The 20419-nt window shown below is 36.3% G+C and overlaps 1 protein-coding gene across 3 annotated transcripts in view; it reads left to right on the top strand.

The window, feature by feature from the left end:
* LOC121315014 (cyclin-dependent kinase 14) overlaps nucleotides 1-20419 on the top strand; it is a 233186-nt gene that overhangs the window by 38267 nt on the left and 174500 nt on the right. For all 3 annotated transcript variants that reach the window (XM_041248850.1, XM_041248848.1, XM_041248847.1), the window contains exons 3-6: nucleotides 3018-3257; nucleotides 11219-11313; nucleotides 11556-11635; nucleotides 18831-18925. In XM_041248850.1, coding sequence (XP_041104784.1) covers nucleotides 3018-3257; nucleotides 11219-11313; nucleotides 11556-11635; nucleotides 18831-18925 — 510 coding nt within the window. The remainder of the gene's footprint in view (nucleotides 1-3017; nucleotides 3258-11218; nucleotides 11314-11555; nucleotides 11636-18830; nucleotides 18926-20419) is intronic.

Below are 20419 nucleotides of genomic sequence, written 5' to 3' on the forward strand. Positions count from 1 at the left end.
AGGCCATTCACACAGACCAAAATTCGCATCAGTGCTGGTTCGGAAGTGTCAGAACTTGCCTGTATGAGGGGTATTAGAGAGGAAATTACCTAATGCAGACAACTCTATCTGATTAAATGAGTGCATGAAAAGCTGCTTTTTTTTAAATGCTGCTTTGATATTTGATATCACAAGCTTTGTTATTTAAAGTAAAAAAAAAAAGACTATTTGTAACTAAATGCAGAATTGTATCTGGAGAAACAAGATAACACCATTTTTTTAGTTATTCAGAAAATGTGAACAAAAGCGAGTTGCCATATATATATATATAATTTTTACTTGATACTGACAGCTGCCTCTGGTAGAAAGGCCTTTGTCTGCCAAACACCCACAAAGTGGAACAACCTCCCTAAATAATCATACATGTATCCAATGCTGATTTTTTGTTTTTTTGTTGTTTAAATTGAAAGATTACTTGACTGGATGTACGTGCACTGTGTGCAGTAGATTATTTTTTTTTTAAATGCCTAGTGTGCCCAGTATTTTTATGATCTGCCATGTTAAATTACACTATGTAACACAATTTTTGTTTCTGGGTAGTACGTGTTATTTCCTAATTGCTTATGCCTCAAAAGTGTAGAAAATGGCTATTATTCCCCACAAACTTTGCTTTTGTGACCAGGACAATGATATTTCAAAATATCGCTATTTCCAATGGGAAAACGGGCAAATGTGTGTCTTTTCGTTCACATAAAGTCAGAAAAAAACAACATATGAATCCAAATTAACATGTATTTATACTAAAGTAATACAAAAATGACTGCAAAAGATTTAGAAGTGAGTAGTTTTTCGAGATTTACGATTATACTGTAAATACATCATCACAGCACACTTCATTTCTAGCTCTGAACACTTATTTTTCTGTTCAGTTATTTCATCACATACAAGTAACCGGCTGTCCAGTGTGTTTCTTTGGTTGCTTTGTGAGCAGTGTTTCTTGAACAGGGTAGGTATGTATGTTAATAGTGATGGCTTGGGAAGACCCATAGCTGTGTTACAGAATCTTACTAAAGTTTTTTTTTTTTTTTTCCGTAGAAGATCTGTCAGACCCGTAGGAGAATGTGTTTGATTTGAGTCCACGGCTTCAATTGAAAGCCTATACTGTATTCAGTAACTGGTACTACTATTTAATTTTTTTTTTTTTTTATATAAAAAATTGGTTTCTTGTCTGTACCACTTAATGTGGTAACTTGGTTAAATACTGTTAACTTTGTTAAAAGCCCTTGAGAACCTATTTATGCATTGACCTTAAAATAGTAGAAAACTGAATGACTAAATTATCCTGCTTTTCTTAAGCCGACCATTCACTGCATATGCTTTTCACAGCTCTGTCAGAATTGACATTCCTTTATGAAATATGAATTTATGAATGTGATATTAACCCAGTGGAAACCTACATCTGGCACAGACATCTTTAATAGGCTCAGGAGGAATATACATTTAAATATTACAAAATAATCGGTTTTCAATATGGGTTAAAGACAGTAAAGACACTCGGAAGGTAAATTATAACAACGTGAAATCTATTTATTGTTTGTTCTGTGATTGGGCATTTTAAAGTTTGTGGGAATATTTAGTACTGTAAATGTGTAATTAAAGCCTGTGAGAGAACACAGACCTGGACTGGAAGCACCAAGGTTATGTACTCCTGTAGGTTTGGAAACATGCTCCAGCAATGCTTAGGCTGGGAGTGGATAAACCAAGTCTAAACCATTGCACTACAGGATCAACCATGTTGGATCTTGGATGAGTGATTTTTATTTATAGCTCATATCCTATTCATTTATTGAGAAAGTGAACCCTTAAATATTTTAAGTGTCTACTGAAAAAAGTTATATATATTTTAAAAGTTGATATCAGTATTTTTGCATTATATTTTTATAGTTTTGCCATGCTTTTCCCATGGTTATGCTGTGCTTTTATCATAGTTTACCATGGTTTGCCATGTTTATTAATATGCTTTACCATACCTCAGTAGTCTTACCAATGCTTAGCTATGCTTTGCCATGCTTTCACTTTGCTTTATTACACTTTGCTATGCTTTAACAGTCTCCCATGTTTAATGCAGTAATGTGTACTAGACTGCAAAAGCTATCTGCTGTTTTGGTAGGAGTTCTGTTTCCTTGACCACTAGACAGGTCTACAATGTTGAAAGGGTTAAAACACTGTATGATTAAAAAAAAAAAAAAAACAACACACACATGTTGTATTTTCCTATACTTGTGCACACCAAATGCCATTGCCCAGATATATGAATGCATTTTTGAACAGTTGGTATATATGATATCATTTGACATCCGACAGAAAGGAAGACAGACTTTCAGCACCTATTGATGTGTGCGTTAGTGTGCATAACAAATGTATTATTTTTATGACAAAGGAAGATCGTTCCATGTTATTGCTTTGAAAAGCAGTTGAGATAAATTAAAGATCTGCACGCCTTACTCATAAAAACAAACCACCTGAATATGAAGATGCAATTAAATGTTAATAAGAAACATCCTTCCTTGAAAGCATTGCAAGAAACCTGGTATCTAAGGTGACTCAGGCTGGATATAGTGTGGTAATTAGAATGCCACTTCTTTGCAAGGGTTAGGATTCATTTCTCTGCTGATTGAATGGTTAATAAATATTTAATATTGGAAGGCAGTTGCTAGCATAATACAAGCTCTTTGCAATTTGGAAGTTTTGTAATTGCCAGAAACACTTTAGCAGCAGTGAAGTGGCCGGCAGGTACTGTAATGAAGGTTGAAAGATTTAATAGCACATTTGTATTTCAAAGTCTGTATTTACTCAAAAATCTGTGAAAAGGTCATTAAATAGATGGTCTTGTTTTTAGGGCTATTTTTTGTTGTTGTATTGCACAATATTGCATGTGCTTTATTTTGTGAGAGATGTTATGACTGTCCCGTTTTAATGAGTGATTTATTAATAACCTACTATAAGCTAATTGGCCTTTTTTCGTTTACTTTGGACAGATATGTGTCACAAAGATGTCTACACGCAGTTGCCAGGGAATGGACTCAAAACCCCTGGACACCATTCCTGAGGACAAGAAGGTCAGGGTTCAAAGGACACAAAGCAGCTTTGACCCCTTTGAAAAACCAGCCAATCAAGTGAAGAGGGTCCATTCAGAAAACAATGCTTGCATTAACTTCAAGGGATCTTCCTCAGGAAAGGAATCCCCAAAACTCAGGCGACATTCTAGCCCAAGCTCGGTGAGTAAGCCTTGCTGTCCTTTTAGAAAGAAACCCCTTGTCTTTGAAATGCTTAAAATATGTGAAGACCATAAGAAAGTCAAACTTTTCTACACCCCAGTATACACAAATGATGCATCAGAGGGTATGCCTATAAAATCATGTCCTCTAGAGGGTTATATGACTACATATTTTGGTTCTAGTTTTGTTACCCCTGTAACAAAAAATAACATTTTTTTAAAGACTGGAGTAAAAGATTGTATTTACCACAGTTTACTGTGGTTTGCTGGGATTGTATTATGCTTTATTACAATTTGCTTTGATTTGGTATACTTTTATAAGGGTTGCTAAGGGTGTACACAGTTTAGATTTGGGGATAATTGTATGTAAAATGTAACTTTATTGTAGACATTTCGACTTTGGCTAAAATGTAATTTATAAATTTCTTTCATGCAAATGATTTAATTTGTATTTTAATGGGGTAGTCCAAAGTTAGTCTAGGATATAATCCCCCAGTATTGTTATTCAGGCAGCCATTTAAAGAGGCTGCCCTATATATAACTAGACTTTAAATGTATTTGGAACAAAAATAATAATAATAAGTAGACTATAGATAAAGTATGGTTAAGCTATGGTTAAACTAAATCGGCAAAAGTATGGCACATCTTGAAGGAAGTGACCTGCCTAGTACCTAATACCAGCTTCAATATCTTTAATAATACATTCTATATAGATAGTTTTTCATATTTAGTTATATCTGATTAAATTAGAAACTGCAGCTGTGGTGATTTTTTTCTAAGCTGTTAGCCTGTATGCTGAAAATATTTTTTAGCAGGCAGAACGAGTCACCCATGCAGTGAGGCTCCAGGATTTTTAGTTTTTGTTCTTCCTGCCTAGAATGTGGTGCCTCATCCTGGAAACGTTTGACAGAACGTTTTCATGTTTAAAATGTATAAAGTATGTGTGATGGAGACAAACTGAAATCCCTTCCTTTTGGGTAAATTGCAATCAATTGTAGATCACCCTGGAAGAAGTGTGTACAAGCACCACTTTACACACACCGGAACATAATGGAGACGTGAGTTTTAGTATGTCATCAATATTGCAACATGTAAGCAAAGCTACAAATTCTATCTGCTTGGTAACCATGGCTGAAATGTGCCCCTGGTCTTTATTAATGCAGTTGTCTGGTGGAAATATTTACTCCACCTGTTGCCATGAACTTTCAGTAGAAATTATCATGAGCCTACCTCCACATACAAAGCATTATAAAAATTGAAAATGTAGATACTGAAATAAAGCCAATAGTGTACAACTCCGGCCAAAAGTTTAGCATCACCTAGAATTTTAAGACCTAATTAAAAAATAAATAAATAAATAAATAAAAAAACATGAACATAATGTAGGATCTCAGTTAACCAGTTCTGTGCTGCTGCTGAATCAGCATGCTGCTTTTCACCATGCTCATGCTGAAAAACTGTCTGGTGTCTTTGTTTCCAGCGTGAAAGAAATCCATCGTTTGGTTCAAACTCTGTGTGCGCTATCTGTACAGCGAGGTCTCAAGCTTTTGATTTAAGCATTGGCCCTGATAATATATGCGCTGCTTTGACAACAGCCTACTGGAATCAAACAAAAAGTGTCCTCTACATTACTGGCTTTCCCTTTGCGTTTCCTTTTCATTTTGGGTTTTGTGTTTTATCTGTTTTTGTTTATCCTTCCTGCCTGGCTTTTGGAGATGTGAAATTGAGTAGCAGCGGAGGACAGAGACAGAGATGTCGGGTTCTGCAGAGCTTCCAGAACCTTTAAGCAGGTGACAGTTTGTTTCTCCGCTGAGACATTTTTGTACTGAAACTGCGGAACTGTACAACTTTTGCTGAAACTGCTGTTCAACTTTCAATGTGCAGCGCAACAGTGGTGACAAACCTGCCAATCATCCCACTAAAACGATTTTTTTTTTTTTTTTATCGTGCCTACAAACCTAAGTTGACTGGCACATTTTTAATAGAGAAAAATCTGTTCCCATTGAAGCGTATCGCTAAAGCAGTCATCCTGCTTAAGCGCGTCATGTTTAGCTGCGTACGGAAAACTAGAAAGAGGTATTTAATTAAATATGTTAGCAAAACATTAATCAGCAGGTTATATTAGACTTTAGGAAGCAAAATTTGTTAATTCTATAAGGTGATGCAAAATCTGTGGCTACAGCTGTAGTTACTAAATGTTTGCACTCTTCTGGTTGTTTTCTGTCTATGGTAGAATTTTATTGATTTTATAGATTTATAGGGTGTGTGTTGTCAAGGAGATCGGAGACCATAAAACTGTGGTTAAGTACGCATAGGAGCATATTTATTTACAATGTATATTTCAGAAAAACAACAAAACGCACACCTTCCACCGCACCATTCCGTAATGCTGACAGTGACAAATCTGGCAGCGCAAGTGCTGCATTTTCCATGCAGTTAGCAGGTGTGCAGGGTACTCCCAAAGTGGCAGCAGTGCGGGCCAATCTGGCAGTGTTGGCACTGGCAGCAGCCATGCTGACCTCAGCGCGGGGCACTCAGTGGTGGGTTGCTTCTACTCCAGCACTGGTGGCTCTGGCAGTGGCATTGCTGCTAGCAGTGTGGGACACGCTGGTACTGTGGCAGTTGTGGCAGTGCTGGTAGCACTGATACCTGTATATTAATGTAACCTGCTTTTTGTACAGGTGAGCGGGAGACCAACTGTAATCACCAGCAGCTGGTACAGAACAGGTAAAGTAGCCTACTCAGGCACAAGGAAGCAGAGCTGTGGCTGATATGGGGCATCTGCAACAAAACAAGTGCTGTGCTTGAGCTGAACCCTGACCCATGAGTTGAATCTCATTCAATCTCGTTAATCATTTTGCAGTATAACTGCATGGTTGAGGACATATTTACATGGTTTGCGAGATAAAAGTTTCCAATATGAGAGTAACCCTGACTTTCTCTATGCTAGTGAAACGTTTCTGATTTCCCTGGTTTCCCTTAACCTGGAGAGCCTGCACATGCCACGCAATGGTGCCTTTCCAAGTAAAGTGCAACTCATAATTTAAAAAAAAATGCTCCTCTTTTCATCTAAAAGTTGAAGTTTTTTCTCATGTTACCAGAAAAACAAAAGCATAAAATATAAAGTTATAATAAAGGTCTGAATTTTCAGTGTCATACAGCCAGGAAACGTAAACAATCATTCATGTTAAACGTGCAGACAGGCAGCTGGTTTGGATGACAAAATCTCTGTTTTAAGCTAAGACGCGTTTCTGCCACCACGTAAGTGTACAAATATATTCTAAATTAAACAAAGGACTTGCAATTGGTCACATCTGCCTTGTTTGTAGTGTTTGAATGTGTCAGGAATTCTTTTTTTTTCACCATATTTTTTCATTCCTGGGACATTTACTAATCTTTATACCAGTGGTACGCAGCTCTGATCCTCAAGATTTTTTCCAGTCCTTTATTCCAACTAGGTCCAAAATTAGTCAATTGCCTCGTAACAGAATCAATTAACTACATTAGAACCTGCTTGGAGTAAAACCCTGGACTGGATTGGATCTCGACTGCCAGAGTTGAGTACCACTGCCTTATACAGTAGTTTCTGCAGTTACTATCCTTGAGTGTCTTGTATTTGTACATATTTACAATATGTGTATTTTATTTGAGTATTTTTAAGTTGGTTTGTGGTGCTGGTCTTCCTAGTAGATATCCACAATCTTATGAAGAGTTGTAGATACATGATTACTTTTTCACTTTTTAGATTTTTATGAATAAAGCCTATTATATGTAAAGTCCCTTAATTCATCACGTACAGATATACATCAAAAGGGCAAGACAAAGACACACTATCACCTAAACATTTCTAACTTTTTGTAGCAGGAGAAAGTGGCACGTTTTGCCATTTGTTTACATTCTATTTTGTAGCGATGGATGCGCTCGTGGAAATCAGAATGCAAAACAAGGCAATGTTAAATAATGGCAGTTCTGGAAAGATTTAATAAACCAATCAGTGTGCCTGAGGACACTCTCGTGATTACAAGTTGCTTTTGAAAAGACTGAATAACATTTTTAATTTAGGTTGATTATGATGGGTGGTCAGGTTACAAAACAGTACTGTATCAGTTGTGAAGGAATCGCTAGCAGTGCCAAAAAGGTATTCTTTTAAGCAAAGTTCTTGTTCCTTAGGTAGAGCATTTACAATGGGAAATATCAATTTTACCACAAGGGTGTTCTCTGAGGCGAAGTGTTCTCTTAAGAGGTGTTCCTATACGCGGAGACTACTGTAGCATTAAATGTTTACATAATTATACTTGATTTTTTTAGAATCCCACCCACAGTTAGTAATGGCTAATGTGCAGTTATAGGTTTGTCCTGTCTAATTTAAAGTTTCTTGAGCAGTTTAGTGTCCTTATCAGATTATCTATTTCTTGTCTTCTTATTCTTGTCACTAGACAGTAATGTGTACCACAGTTGTACATTCAGCTGTTTTGGATCATCTTAACTTGCTGTTTGAGACTGCTTGGACAGTTTGTGCTTTACTTTAAATCAAAGCATGACAGGTAAACTGTTTAAGAACTGGGATTTTCTCAAACTCGTTAACTTCAGCAAGACAGGGCATCAAGGCTCACTTACACCTAATCATATAGTGATTTCAAGGATCCCTTTCAGAGACTGGCAGATCTTGGTATACAAAAGTAGCTCAATGACTCTAGTAATAGACTTGGCCATTCCATCTCTCACAATTGCTTGTTCTACCACTATCTTTATTTCTGCAGTGTTAAAAACACACTTGATTCATTAATGGGAGGATTACATTTTAAAACAGTAGGGTTGAATTAACATGGGTAGAAAAGTCTCTCTTAGACCCACCCATCAGTGGTGGGTCTAAACAGTAAATTGTGATTCTGGAAGGGTGACCAGCTAGTTAAAGGCTTGCTTCAAGGGGTTGTGCTTAAGTACAGCTGTGCCACTTTAAATTGGCAATTAATTAGGCAATTTAGCCTGACCAAATGTTGACATGTTTAAATTTTCTCTCCAGTCAGCTGAGGCTCAGCCTGATCTAGCTACATATTCACATGGCTGACTGACCTGCCTGATTGAAGGGGAGCTGGACCACAGCTGGCAGGGATTTTTAACCCTTTTTCTGACAAAACTACACAATCCTGTATCTAGGATAAAATTATAAACATAATTTCCATGGTTGGTGTCTTCACCCTGTCACCGTCATGTACAGTATGTTCTTCTGCACATACTACTGTAGAAGGATCCTTCACATATTTACTTTTTAATGCATCATTTTATATTATTTTTATGTATTAAGCAACATGTGAAGATGTGACAAAAAAGCAACAAATTCATCTGAAACAAAAAATCTACATTTTTGGAACCAAAAAGACTGTATGTTCTAGGGGAAAGAGAGGATTTGCTCAAAAGTTAAAACTTATGAAAGGCCTGGCTGACTTCTCAGGAAGGGCTGGTAGTGGAGCATAAGGGAATTCAGATAGATTTGGGGATTGTAGAAGGCAGCTGAATTCTTGAAATTTCCATCTGGCCGTGGGCAACCCACAGTGTAGGGAACAGGAATATCCTTAGGGGCTAATTTTTTATTTATTTATTTTTATTTTTGAAAAGCTTCTGTATCTGCAACTGGGGGAAGAGTGGGATTCGGTGAATAGGAAGAGTATCCCACATCTTCAACCTTCATTTCTAACATTTAGGTGATATCACAGTAAAATAAATGTTATCGTAAAATATGTATCTACAATATCTTGCATCACAACAGGACAAAGAAAGATATACAAAAATATATATTTAAAAAACAAGTTGACTAATGTTAAACATATCAAGTTTCCACTCACAAACTAATCTAGCAATATACAATAGCTGCTTACTCGGTGCATTTGGCTATATACATGGATTGCAATAAAGCCAATTGTATTTATTTTTTTCACTAACGAGAATTGATATTTCCTTCACTTATAACAGGCACAATAAAGATGAAATTACAGATTAGAGTTGCATCAGCAGGCCCATGCTAATAAAAATGGGGTATACAAAAAAAAAGATTGCGGATTAGATACCAGCAATGCTTTGTACAAAGAAAAGCATTGTGGGTTGCACAAGAAAAAACACATTGAAAACAAAAACAAAAACCAGCCGAGGCTTGGAGGATAGTTTTTATACAGTATGGGTAGAATACAAATCATGAGCACGGCTAGAATAGTCACTGGAGAGCTTGTAAAAAAGATACAGCACATTGAATTGAAAGAGTACTCGGCAGAAAGCGCTGTCTCATTACATAGAAACATCTCATCAAAGCACTGGGGTATCACAAGAGTCCTGCAGTAATGCACAATAGAATGCAGGACTATCACTGTAACAGTCCATTGTTGGCATCGATGTTTATAAATATAAAAGAGCAGAACTCAGTTATTAACTAGGTCAAAAAAAAATAAAAAATACTGAAGAAAGTGTCATTGCTGAGACAGAAACTGTCTATTACAATCTCTGAATGCTTTGCAAAGTAAGGTCATGGTCATTTTGTAACTGGATTTCCTTGAAGGACATGCAGTAGCGCTGATGGAATAATTTCAGTAGATCTTGAAGTAGTGTCACTTCATAGGTCTCACATTTTCCTATATGAAAGACACACACATATGGTAAACATTTCATTAATGATATTTTTAGTTAGTAGGAAGAACATGTGTCTTTTGTGACTATTCTAGTAGATGCACTTCATAAACATCACAAAACAAGTGAGTCAAAGGCAAAGCATCAGTTGGTTACTGTGAAGGAGAACCAAAGCCTAGAGGAGTAGACATGACTTCTGGGAGTTCAGATTCCTTGCAAAAGGAAGAAAATTGATTACATTGTGAATGTGCAGAGATTATAATTATTTTTAAGAGAAAGACAATATTATACAGTGTGTGTACCACAAGGTATATATTAAACTATGAAAAGTAAGAAAATAATATATAGGATACATAATTTAAAAATCGCTGTTTGTCTGCTAAAGTTTCCCTAGCCCTAGCCTGGCTTCAGTTAATTACAGTGCCTATAAAAGAGATTCTACTGGCTTATTGACTTGTGGTGTCAATAACATTGCTCAGTTTGTGACTGTGTTTACACAGTATGCTCCTAATTACTTCTATAGTACACATTGTCCTTTAGCAAAACACACAACTTAAACAACAATGCTATTCAATACCGTTTTAATTCTGAATATGTAAACTGATCAAATAAATCTTGCATATAATAATAAAATGTACTGATGGTGTATCATGGTGTACCCCAGCCTAGGAATTGAGACACTGTATATAGAATTAATAAAAGTGAAATACGTATTTGATTACAAATTAAAATACCCTTCATGAACTTTGGGCTTTTCTGGATATTTATGTATTGAGTATCCTTGTGATGTCTTTCCTTTGTGAATGGGATTACATTTTGAGATCACTTCATTGAAACCCACGTTCAGTCTCATGTTTCATTCAGTAACTCATCCCATGTATTGTTTTTAGACTGTGGCTGTAACATAAATGGCACATATTCTTGCCGTTTCTATTTCCCAGTGCTTCTTAAATTCCTTCACTGAGCTGTGTCGCCCAGTCTGTCTGGAACTGCTCCATCAGCCAGCAAAAAAAAAAAAAATCTAAGTGCCAAAAATTAAACAAAACTGTTATTCTTCAAACGAAATCCTATTTCTGGATCCACTGTCACTAGAATATGGTCATAACTGGCTACTACTTAAAGCAGAACATCTAGTGTTTTGAATGATGCAGAGTTTTATACATCTGGCAAAATCCTTAGTACTGGCTATAAGAATGACAAATAATAGTAAGTGGCGGCATTACACGATGAAATTGGATTCATGGCAGTTAAGGATAAGTAGGCCGTTCGATTATGAATAACCTTTCTGAATGTATTAATCACTGTTCAGTGATGCTAACGTTTTTGAACATTCTGTTTTCATTTCAGCCAACAAGCCCAAAGTTTGGAAAAACAGACTCCTACGAAAAACTTGAAAAACTAGGAGAAGGGTCATACGCAACAGTATACAAGGGCAAGAGCAAGTAAGTTCTTTATAGCTCATTATGTTTTTTTGTAAATTATGTTTTTTTTTTCTTTGTTTTTTTCTTACATATCCAGCTCATAAATGACTTTATTTCCACACTATGATATCTTTGGTGTATTACAACTGCTTTTGTTTCATAATCATATGCTGTAAGTCTCAGTTAATTGCTTTGTGATTATATTCTCTAAAATGTTAAGAAACATTGTATTTTAAAAGTGTTCTTGTTCTGTTTTTTATTAGGGTAAATGGGAAGTTAGTTGCCCTTAAAGTGATCAGGTTACAAGAAGAAGAAGGGACTCCTTTTACAGCAATCAGGGAAGGTATGTTGGCATATACATATCTATTTACAGGAAAACATTTTTTAAACTGATATCATTGGATGTCTGGTTGCAATGATGGCTTTTCATGTCATTGTTTTAAATAGATTATCTTATGTCTAAGCTATGATATACACAGAGAATGTGAATGGAGCTCACCTCTCATAATATCCTCCGCTCTGCTGTGGTTTATTCCATTCCACAAAAATGAGGAAATATCATCTTGCAGTGAACAAGTTTTTAACAGGTACTTATCTATTTCACACTTTGCATATGGTTTGTACCAAATTAGCTTTATACTGGTCTTGTTTGTATCTGAATATCTCATAGGGAGCTCAAAGCAGCCAATGAACACATATGAGGGAGCCTCAATGTGGCTAACCCTGGGGTGAATTAGCTATCCTTAAGAGTGCAGAAAATATAAACCGTGTTCACAGCGCTGTATAGGGGCAGAAAGTTTAAAAAACTTTTGTGGAAACTCCATGGCCGAACATGTATTTAAGAAAACTAAAATTGTACTCTGTGCTTCTCAATGCTGTGAAAGAGCGGGCTGGAAATGTCCGGTCCACTCCAGCAACTACCCGTCTCCACTCTCCCACTCCATATACACTAGGTGTGCACTGCTCCCCATTCACACTCTCTGGAGAGACACTAAAACCTTGATCTGAACACCTCTGTTATCGAAACATCTCTTTGGGAACCTTTCATGTTGTTTGTAAGGTTTTCTGTGTCCCTTGATTATTACCTTGGGTACTACAGTATATGATTTGTGTATATGGTTAACGTCAATAACAGCCATATTCCTTTCAGCTGTGGAATCACCACCGACTGTTTTATTAGCTTAAAAGTAACTATCAAATGCTTAGGAATCATGTGGTGGCTTAAACAAAAAAAACAAAACAAAAAAAAAACCTACAGGTATATGTAAACCCTTTTAATTAAAAAGATAAAAAGCTTTCGTTTCTTTTTAAAACTCCCCTGTTCCTTGGAGACGAGGTGTTGGTTGAGCAGAGAGGCTTACATGCATAGTCGTTATCCAGTGGAACCTGCTTTTCAATTTAAATGAGAAAATTATTCTGATCTGACAGTTCCACAGCTGTAAATTGAGTTCAGATAAGCTCACCAAGCCCCATGTGTACAGATCAGAAAACTACTTTGAAAAGAACTAATTCAACAATTACAGAGCTGGCCGGCCCCAGCCTGGAACGTGTGGTGAATTCAAGTGTGGAAGCTGAAGGCTGATGAACATGTTCTGAACAGGTTCTGATATAACAGGACAGCAGGGCAGGACTCGGAGTGCACAAGCGCTTCATTATCCACATCTGTCAGCCCCAGCTTTCACAAAAGCAACACTGACATTCCATACACTATATATGCTTTCTTTTCTCAGATCTTCCCCATATTTATTAAGTTTGGAAATCGTAGGAATCGTAAGTGGGCAGGGTTTCAATTGGTTTCTTTTTGTTGTTGAGAAAACTGGAAAATATTGTATTATTGGCAATTGCCAGTATTCTGAACAGTACTGTGTATTTGGGCATATACTGTGGGGTATGCTTTTAGAGGTACAATAGTCTGCAGGGTATATTATAGAATAGAGTATTGTAGATTGAATACACACAACATTGAGGATACTGAATGAGCATTGAGGATGTCCCAGTAATTCACAAGCAGGTTGGTGCTTTATGTAAGGACATACTCCTACAGGGAATAAAAACCATATACCATGAACGATTAGTGAGTATTCTGTTTACACCACAAGTATATATTTAAAATAAATAGCAATAACATTTATTTTTTTATGTTAAATCAGTTAATTCAGCGAGCATTTTACCTGGCGGATCTTTACTTTCATTGTCAGCAGACTTCGACTCAGATACATTTCGGACCCTGTTTATGGCCTCTTCGCAACTGCCTTTATTGAACCTTAATCTTAGTCTGTCAATTTGCAGCCTCGCTGTTGTTTCCTTCCATTACCAGTGTTAATGAAGGGGCTGCAGGCTGTTCAGTTCAGGCCGACGCAGGCAGATCGGTACATGGCATTTCATGTCTAAACTCGTTCTCAAGGAAATGGCAGTCCAAATCAAAACAACAATAGAAATTTGAAATTGTTTCATACATTTCAAAATTATGAAAGACGTATCGTTGGCAGTATTGTTTGAACTCCCGAAGTGCAGCTCCATCCTGAACTTCAGCAGTACATCATTGGATTGGAATGCAAGCGAAGAAAGTTGTCCCGGTAAACATGTTATCCCATCATGCTAGATATACCCACGCTTGTTTATAATAAAAAAAATATAAGACTATGCCAGTATGAGGAAAAGTATGTCATAAGGTACTGTTTCCTTTTTTTATAATAATAATAATAATAATAATAATAATAGCAAGAAGAAGAAGAAGAAGGTGTTGCTCCCAGTTTAATTTCATCTGCAAGTCACGCCATGAGCTCTGTTTTTGAATGCTGTTGATTCAATAACGACTGCTTCATAAATGTGTATCCTGGATTTTTTTTTTTTCTCACAAAAACCTAATTGAAGGAAAATGTAGTGCCATACCTGATCTATTTTGATAATAGTGATTCCTACATTTGAATCCAGCATGTATTTATAAAACTAATCACATTAGCTATTGTTACAAAATCTATTTTAGTAGAACTACACTAAACATGAGCTTTTTTTAGCATCAGTATATGAGTATTTAAAAAAAAAACTTTTATTTTCTTGTGATTAGATTAGTGTACTTGGTAAAGCCTTGTGTATTCTCTGTGATATCATTTGTTTGAACTTGTGATAGCTATTTGTAATAATTTCTGCAGTAGCTTAAAAACTTGGCTTCAGTTCAGAGACTATAGGAAATGTCTTTAAATGACAGCCAACTAATTAAAATGTTCATGCACATGTTTACAAAGATAACAACATATCAGTCTTTTGTAGGAATGATTAATGTCGAATTTTTGTGGTGATTTATTATTCACTAACGTCAAATGCATTACCTTTTAGCAAAATGCAAATACATGCAGTGCATTATGATTCAGTTAATAAAATAAATATTGATTTGGGCTCTATGAATTTTTGTAATCCAGACTAATGTAAGTTTTTTGTTTAAAAATAAAAAATAATTTAAAAAAAAATTGTTTACTCTATTCCCAAAGCAAGTTAAAACATAAAATAAAGTTTGAATAGCTGGTAAATGGAGAAACCCCCCCAAGCCAATTACTTATTTTAGGTGCAATGTGATGATCTTTGGTGCATGACATTTCCATGCTTGTAGTGCTTGAATTTGAAATGACTATTCAGAGTTTGACCTTTCAGATATCTGCCAGCTTTAATATCTGCACTGCTAACAACACCACTAGAGTAGCGCAACTGAAAGATTAAAAAGAGATTAACTAAATGAGCAGGTTTGCATAGAATATTAATTAGCTTTGGGACTAGGCAGCAGCTGATGGTATTTCCTGTGCATTTAAAACCCTGTCCACCGTATGCTACAGTAACAACACATTTAACTGTGAGCCTTTTCCTTTTAATGAGGAGGCTGTTGTGAGTGTCCTTGCTGAAAAACAAACCCAATTGTGTTAATTATAATTTCTCATCTGGTACTGCTGTTAGCACCTCACAGTACAGAGTAGCAAGCAATTTTATGCATGGTGAGAATGCAAGGTGGAACTAAGAATATTAGGTAGCATAATCCTTTTTTTTTTTTTATCATTATCTGGTCTTACATTTGTTGTTAGTCCTGAACTGTCACCTTTTTGGTTGTTTTTTTTCCAATTCCCCTTGATAGTTTCATTTTAACAATATATGGGTTTGGCATTATATCTCGGACTAAAAAGAGTTGTTCTTTTAAGGTATAAAAACAGCTACGGCTTGTAATGAATGACCCCTACAGGCCAATTAGACACATTGTATGTGACATAAAAGACATGACCACAAAAGCCCACTGGGGGGCATTACCTCTTAGCGAAGCTATAGCGTGTCTGCCTACAGTGCCAAGGGTCAGCAGTTCCAGACCATGGTGAATGTAAAATGAATAATTAATAAATAAAAAAAATATACAAAAATAATAAATAAAGCATTACAAGCTATAGATGTATCCAGGACACCAAGATCCACTGTACAGTAGTTGACCCTTAAATACAGGGATGAATATATTTTCCCATCAAACTTTTTCCTGAGAAGAAAACTCCATTGGAAAATCTTTATCAGTATTGTTAATTTGTAGTGAAGTGATTATCATTAGCCTCTGATATAAAGTGTTTTTGTGCTTTTAACCTTATTATAAACAACAAAACTTTAGTTTTCCAAAGTCTTTTCTTATCAATCACATTAAAGAAGCCAACAAATGTCTTGAACAGTTTCATTAATATCCAACTTTATTTAATTTTAATTCAGTGTAATCAAACCAAGCTTCTTTAAAGAGTGCACAGTCACTTTAACCCTATACAATGTAGAGATTATACCTCTCATTCTGTACCTCTGTGGAGCACCAAACTAATAACTGTAACAGGTTAAACCAAATAAGAGCTGCATTGTCATGAGTAAGCACTGCACACACTCTTGGGATTAGGCTGAGACTTCCTCAACTGATAAGAAATATTTTACAATTTTAATCATGGCCACATTTAACTACAGGACCAGACACGAAACTTCGATGCTAAGATTAGTACACATTTGATTAATGAACCTTGATGGTGTGATTAAATCATATAATATGTGGTATGTAATTTTGATCTGGAAGTTGAAACTTGTGTGTTGTTGATGACTTAATTAACGCTTTCATGTTGATTTATGTTATAAAAACAGCAGCAAATATTGACTGAATACTAAATTAATGGTATGTCCTGATGTAGCTACATCTTTAACTAAATATTGAGACCCTGCCATCTAGCTGTAAGTAAAATGGATCTTTCCATTCTTAAGGCTATCAGGATATCACAGTGACCAATGAGCTATGACCTCTTCTGGTTTGTTATATCTTGTGAAGGGCGCTTGTTATGCGATATATGGTACTTACATGACTGAAATAAACCGTCCCCAAGAACATTGTATATTTTACCTGGCTTCTTAAAATTTCTACGTAAGAATTCATGAATAAATGCTTAAATTGAATAGTACTTGTATACAGCTATGGCCAAAAGTTTTGCATCACCCTAAAGAATAAATTAATTTAGCTTCATAAAGTCGAATGTTACGTTAACATATTGAATTACATACCTGTGAGTGTGTGGTGGGAAGTACACAGGTGTAGTTGGTGCAATGCAATAATAACCCACCCAGACAGTTAAATTTCAATAAAACAGCTCCTTTATTTGGCTGGGTTGTGCGTCAACAACACTTAACTAATAAGCACGGATGCTACACAGCCATGCGTATCGCTCCGTGGAAAACAAGGGTTTACAGTCCTGAAAACAATAAGACGCTTTAATTAACAAACAACACAGACACGGCCCCTTCTCCCGATAGTGAGTGCAGGTGTGGCGAAAGACAAACGGTTTGTGAAACAGTGGTGCAGTGTAGTCCGGGTTTAGTTCTGGCTTGTAGCGACAGAAACACTCATGATAATGAATTATTTAGTTTCCTTTTTGGTCAAAACTCGTAACCACATCAAAGGGCCACTTCCCCTAAATACCCTCCGTCACACCCTCTTTCGGTGGCGCGGCCAATCACGTCTCCTGCAATCCGTGACTGACATATCGCCTACCGCGTTAAGACACTGACTTCTGGTGTCATGGCCCCGTCTCCTTCCTTGTTGGCCAGCTTCCGACTGACCCTGGAATGAACAACCGAACAATCCATTCCGTGGCACACCAGCGGTTCTGGTTATACAGTGTCCTCACAGGTCGGGAGAGAGATAGTTGACTAGGATTCATTCACTCTATATTCATGTCACAGTACCGCTTTGTAGTTTTCACATGAAAAATGAAAACATGTATATCATTTTCTAGTGTCTTTGATTACATGATGTTAAATGAAAGATCTAAGTTAATGTTCATATAGTTTTTTTTTTTTTTTAATGATAAAATTCAAGGTAATGCAAAATGTTTGGCCACAGCTGTATATGTTAGTGGTCTTTATTATAACTTCTAATATGGGGTACTCTTTTTACAAGACATTTCCTAGCTGAATGGAAAGGACAGGGTGAGATATTCCCACAGTGTTATTTGAGAGGTTTGTGGCAAGCAGCCATCTATGCAGGAATCTGAAAGATATGCATTAATTGCAAACTGGATTCTTGGAACTCAAGAATCCATGTAACACAATTTTTGTTCCTGGGTAGTCAGTGTTATTTCCTAATTGCTTATGCCTCAAAAGTATAAAAAATGGCTATTATTCCCCACAAACTTTGCTTTTGTGACCAGGACAGTGATATTTCAAAATATCACTATTTCCAATGGGAAAACGGGCAAATGTGTGTCTTTTCGTTCACATAAAGTCAGAAAAAAACAACATATGAATCCAAATTAATATGTATTTATTCTTTTTCTGACTTTATGTGAACGAAAAGACACACATTTGCCAGTTTTCCCATTGGAAATAGTGATATTTTGAAATATCACTGTCCTGGTCACAAAAGCAAAGTTTGTGGGGAATAATAGCCATTTTCTATACTTTTGAGGCATAAGCAATTAGGAAATAACACTTACTACCCAGGAACAAAAAAAAAAAAAAATTTGTTACACGGTGTTATCAAACATAAGACAGATATTCTGGTTAAATAGTCATGTGGATTTTTGCAAAATAAGGATTCGTTGAGAAAGACTAGTGACCCGGAAGATTGCTTTCAGAATGTGTTACTGATACAAAAGCCAGATACAAATATGAATGAAAGGAAAGTTCCTATGAAAAGTTTTTATGACTGTAAAAGTGTACAGTATGTCATATTCAATTCTGCTTACAAATCTTTCACCAGATTTTGTGTTTATTACATGGCACAGATATTCAGTTGTTTTTATAGCAACTTCTCACTGAGCAGTATCTGGATTTAGCAAAATAAACACAGATTGGAAATGGGGAAAGAGATAGGAAGCACGATCTGCTGGTAAATACATTCCCAGACTTAATCAGGCTGTTTAAATTGTGCCTTCAAGGCTGCAGCTGGACGGCTGTTTGCAGATTAGATAAAGGAACTACATGTCAGTAATGTTTACACCGATAAGCACCCACATTTACTTAACTTTGTTTCTTTATTTTCCCCTTTCTAGCCTCCCTTCTGAAAGGCCTGAAACACTCCAACATAGTGCTGCTACACGACATCATCCACACAAAAGAAACATTAACTCTGGTTTTCGAGTATGTGGTAAGTGGAAGCAGCCAGGCATTAAAGGGGGAGCTGCTTGATAGCGCCTAGTTTAGGGTTTCTTGAATGATTTTAGCATTTAGTTATAACAGATTCACCCTAAACTGCTTTACACTTGTATTATTCTCTAGGTGAGAATCTCCAGTAGTGCTATTAACTTGAGTTGAATGTTTTTAACCTGCCTAACAGCAGACAGGCTCAAATTAACCTGGTTGACCTTCTCTTTATGCTTTCAAGTAAATGTATTTTGTCAGGGAAGAAAACTATGGTTATGCAGGCAGGCACATTGTAATTTCACACTTCAGCGTTTCGAAAGCAGAAAAGCTGTAGCTCGGTTATAGTATCACAATCCCCCCCCCCCCCCCCTGTTTACCCTAACTTCATCATCTATTAGGCAGCTTCTGCAGTACTCAATACAATCTTGATGGAAAGTCCTCTTCAGTCAAGATCATTATTTGGAGGTGGCTAAAGGGGAACCCTTAATCTGTGTCAGCTGTAAATAAAGCACCTTTCACACTGGCATGCTCTACCCGGGCAGGACCCGGTGACGGGTCGGTACACGATATCACACTGTCCTGGGTGACAGGTGCAAGTGCACAATACGTGTTTCAGTGCACCGGAAGCAGCTTGTTACAGATGCATCCATGCTTCTGTGGGTTGAACCATCGGCCCAAATGTTGATTAGAGCAAACATTTCTTCATCCCTGCTGCAATCTGGCTCATGCTGTGTCTCAATCAACAAAAATATGGCTAAACAGACTCAACTTTGCTTCTTCTTGCCCCAGGAACTCTCTGAAAATTATTTTCCAGATGCCATTGTGTAAATTAACAGTTATTTTAACATGTTGTATATTCACAATCTTTACCTTGTGAGCTATTTAAAGAAATCCACTTTGATTAACTAGTTTGATATTCATGAAACTGTTCTAGTCTGTAGATTGTTAAATCAGTTTTCAAACTATATTTCATACATCAAAACATAATTTAAAAAACCAAGAACTTTTAAATAACTAGTGTGTTAAAGCTTTCATATGTTGTTCCCCACCTTAGTAGCCTTTGCTTGCCTTGTATACTAAGCTACTATAATGAGGTTAGGGTAGACAAGCCTCCTCATTATAGTAGTTTTAACTGAAAACTGAAATAAAAACTAATTTCTGGAGCTTTATGGCTGAGGAATATATTTGAAAGTCGATAATATGTAGTGTTTTAAGATTGTTTAGTGTTTTGTATTATAGCATAGATTTAGAACACCAACAGTATGCAATTATTATGACCTGTCCATCCTATTTTATATATACCTGTATTGTGTTCTGCTGCAAGACCGGTAGTTGCTTCTGAACTAAACTGCTCTCTTAACACATAAAGGAAAGGCCCTCTAGTGGTTAGGTTTTATTTGTTAAAGTGTTGGTAACCTAAACACAGCAAAAAAATTTCCTGTGGAAAATTAATAATACAAAAGAGGATTAAGAGCTCTGTTTTAATATTAATTCAGAT

The sequence above is a fragment of the Polyodon spathula genome, chromosome 4 (assembly GCF_017654505.1).
Source record: "Polyodon spathula isolate WHYD16114869_AA chromosome 4, ASM1765450v1, whole genome shotgun sequence".
Classification (NCBI taxonomy): domain Eukaryota; kingdom Metazoa; phylum Chordata; class Actinopteri; order Acipenseriformes; family Polyodontidae; genus Polyodon; species Polyodon spathula.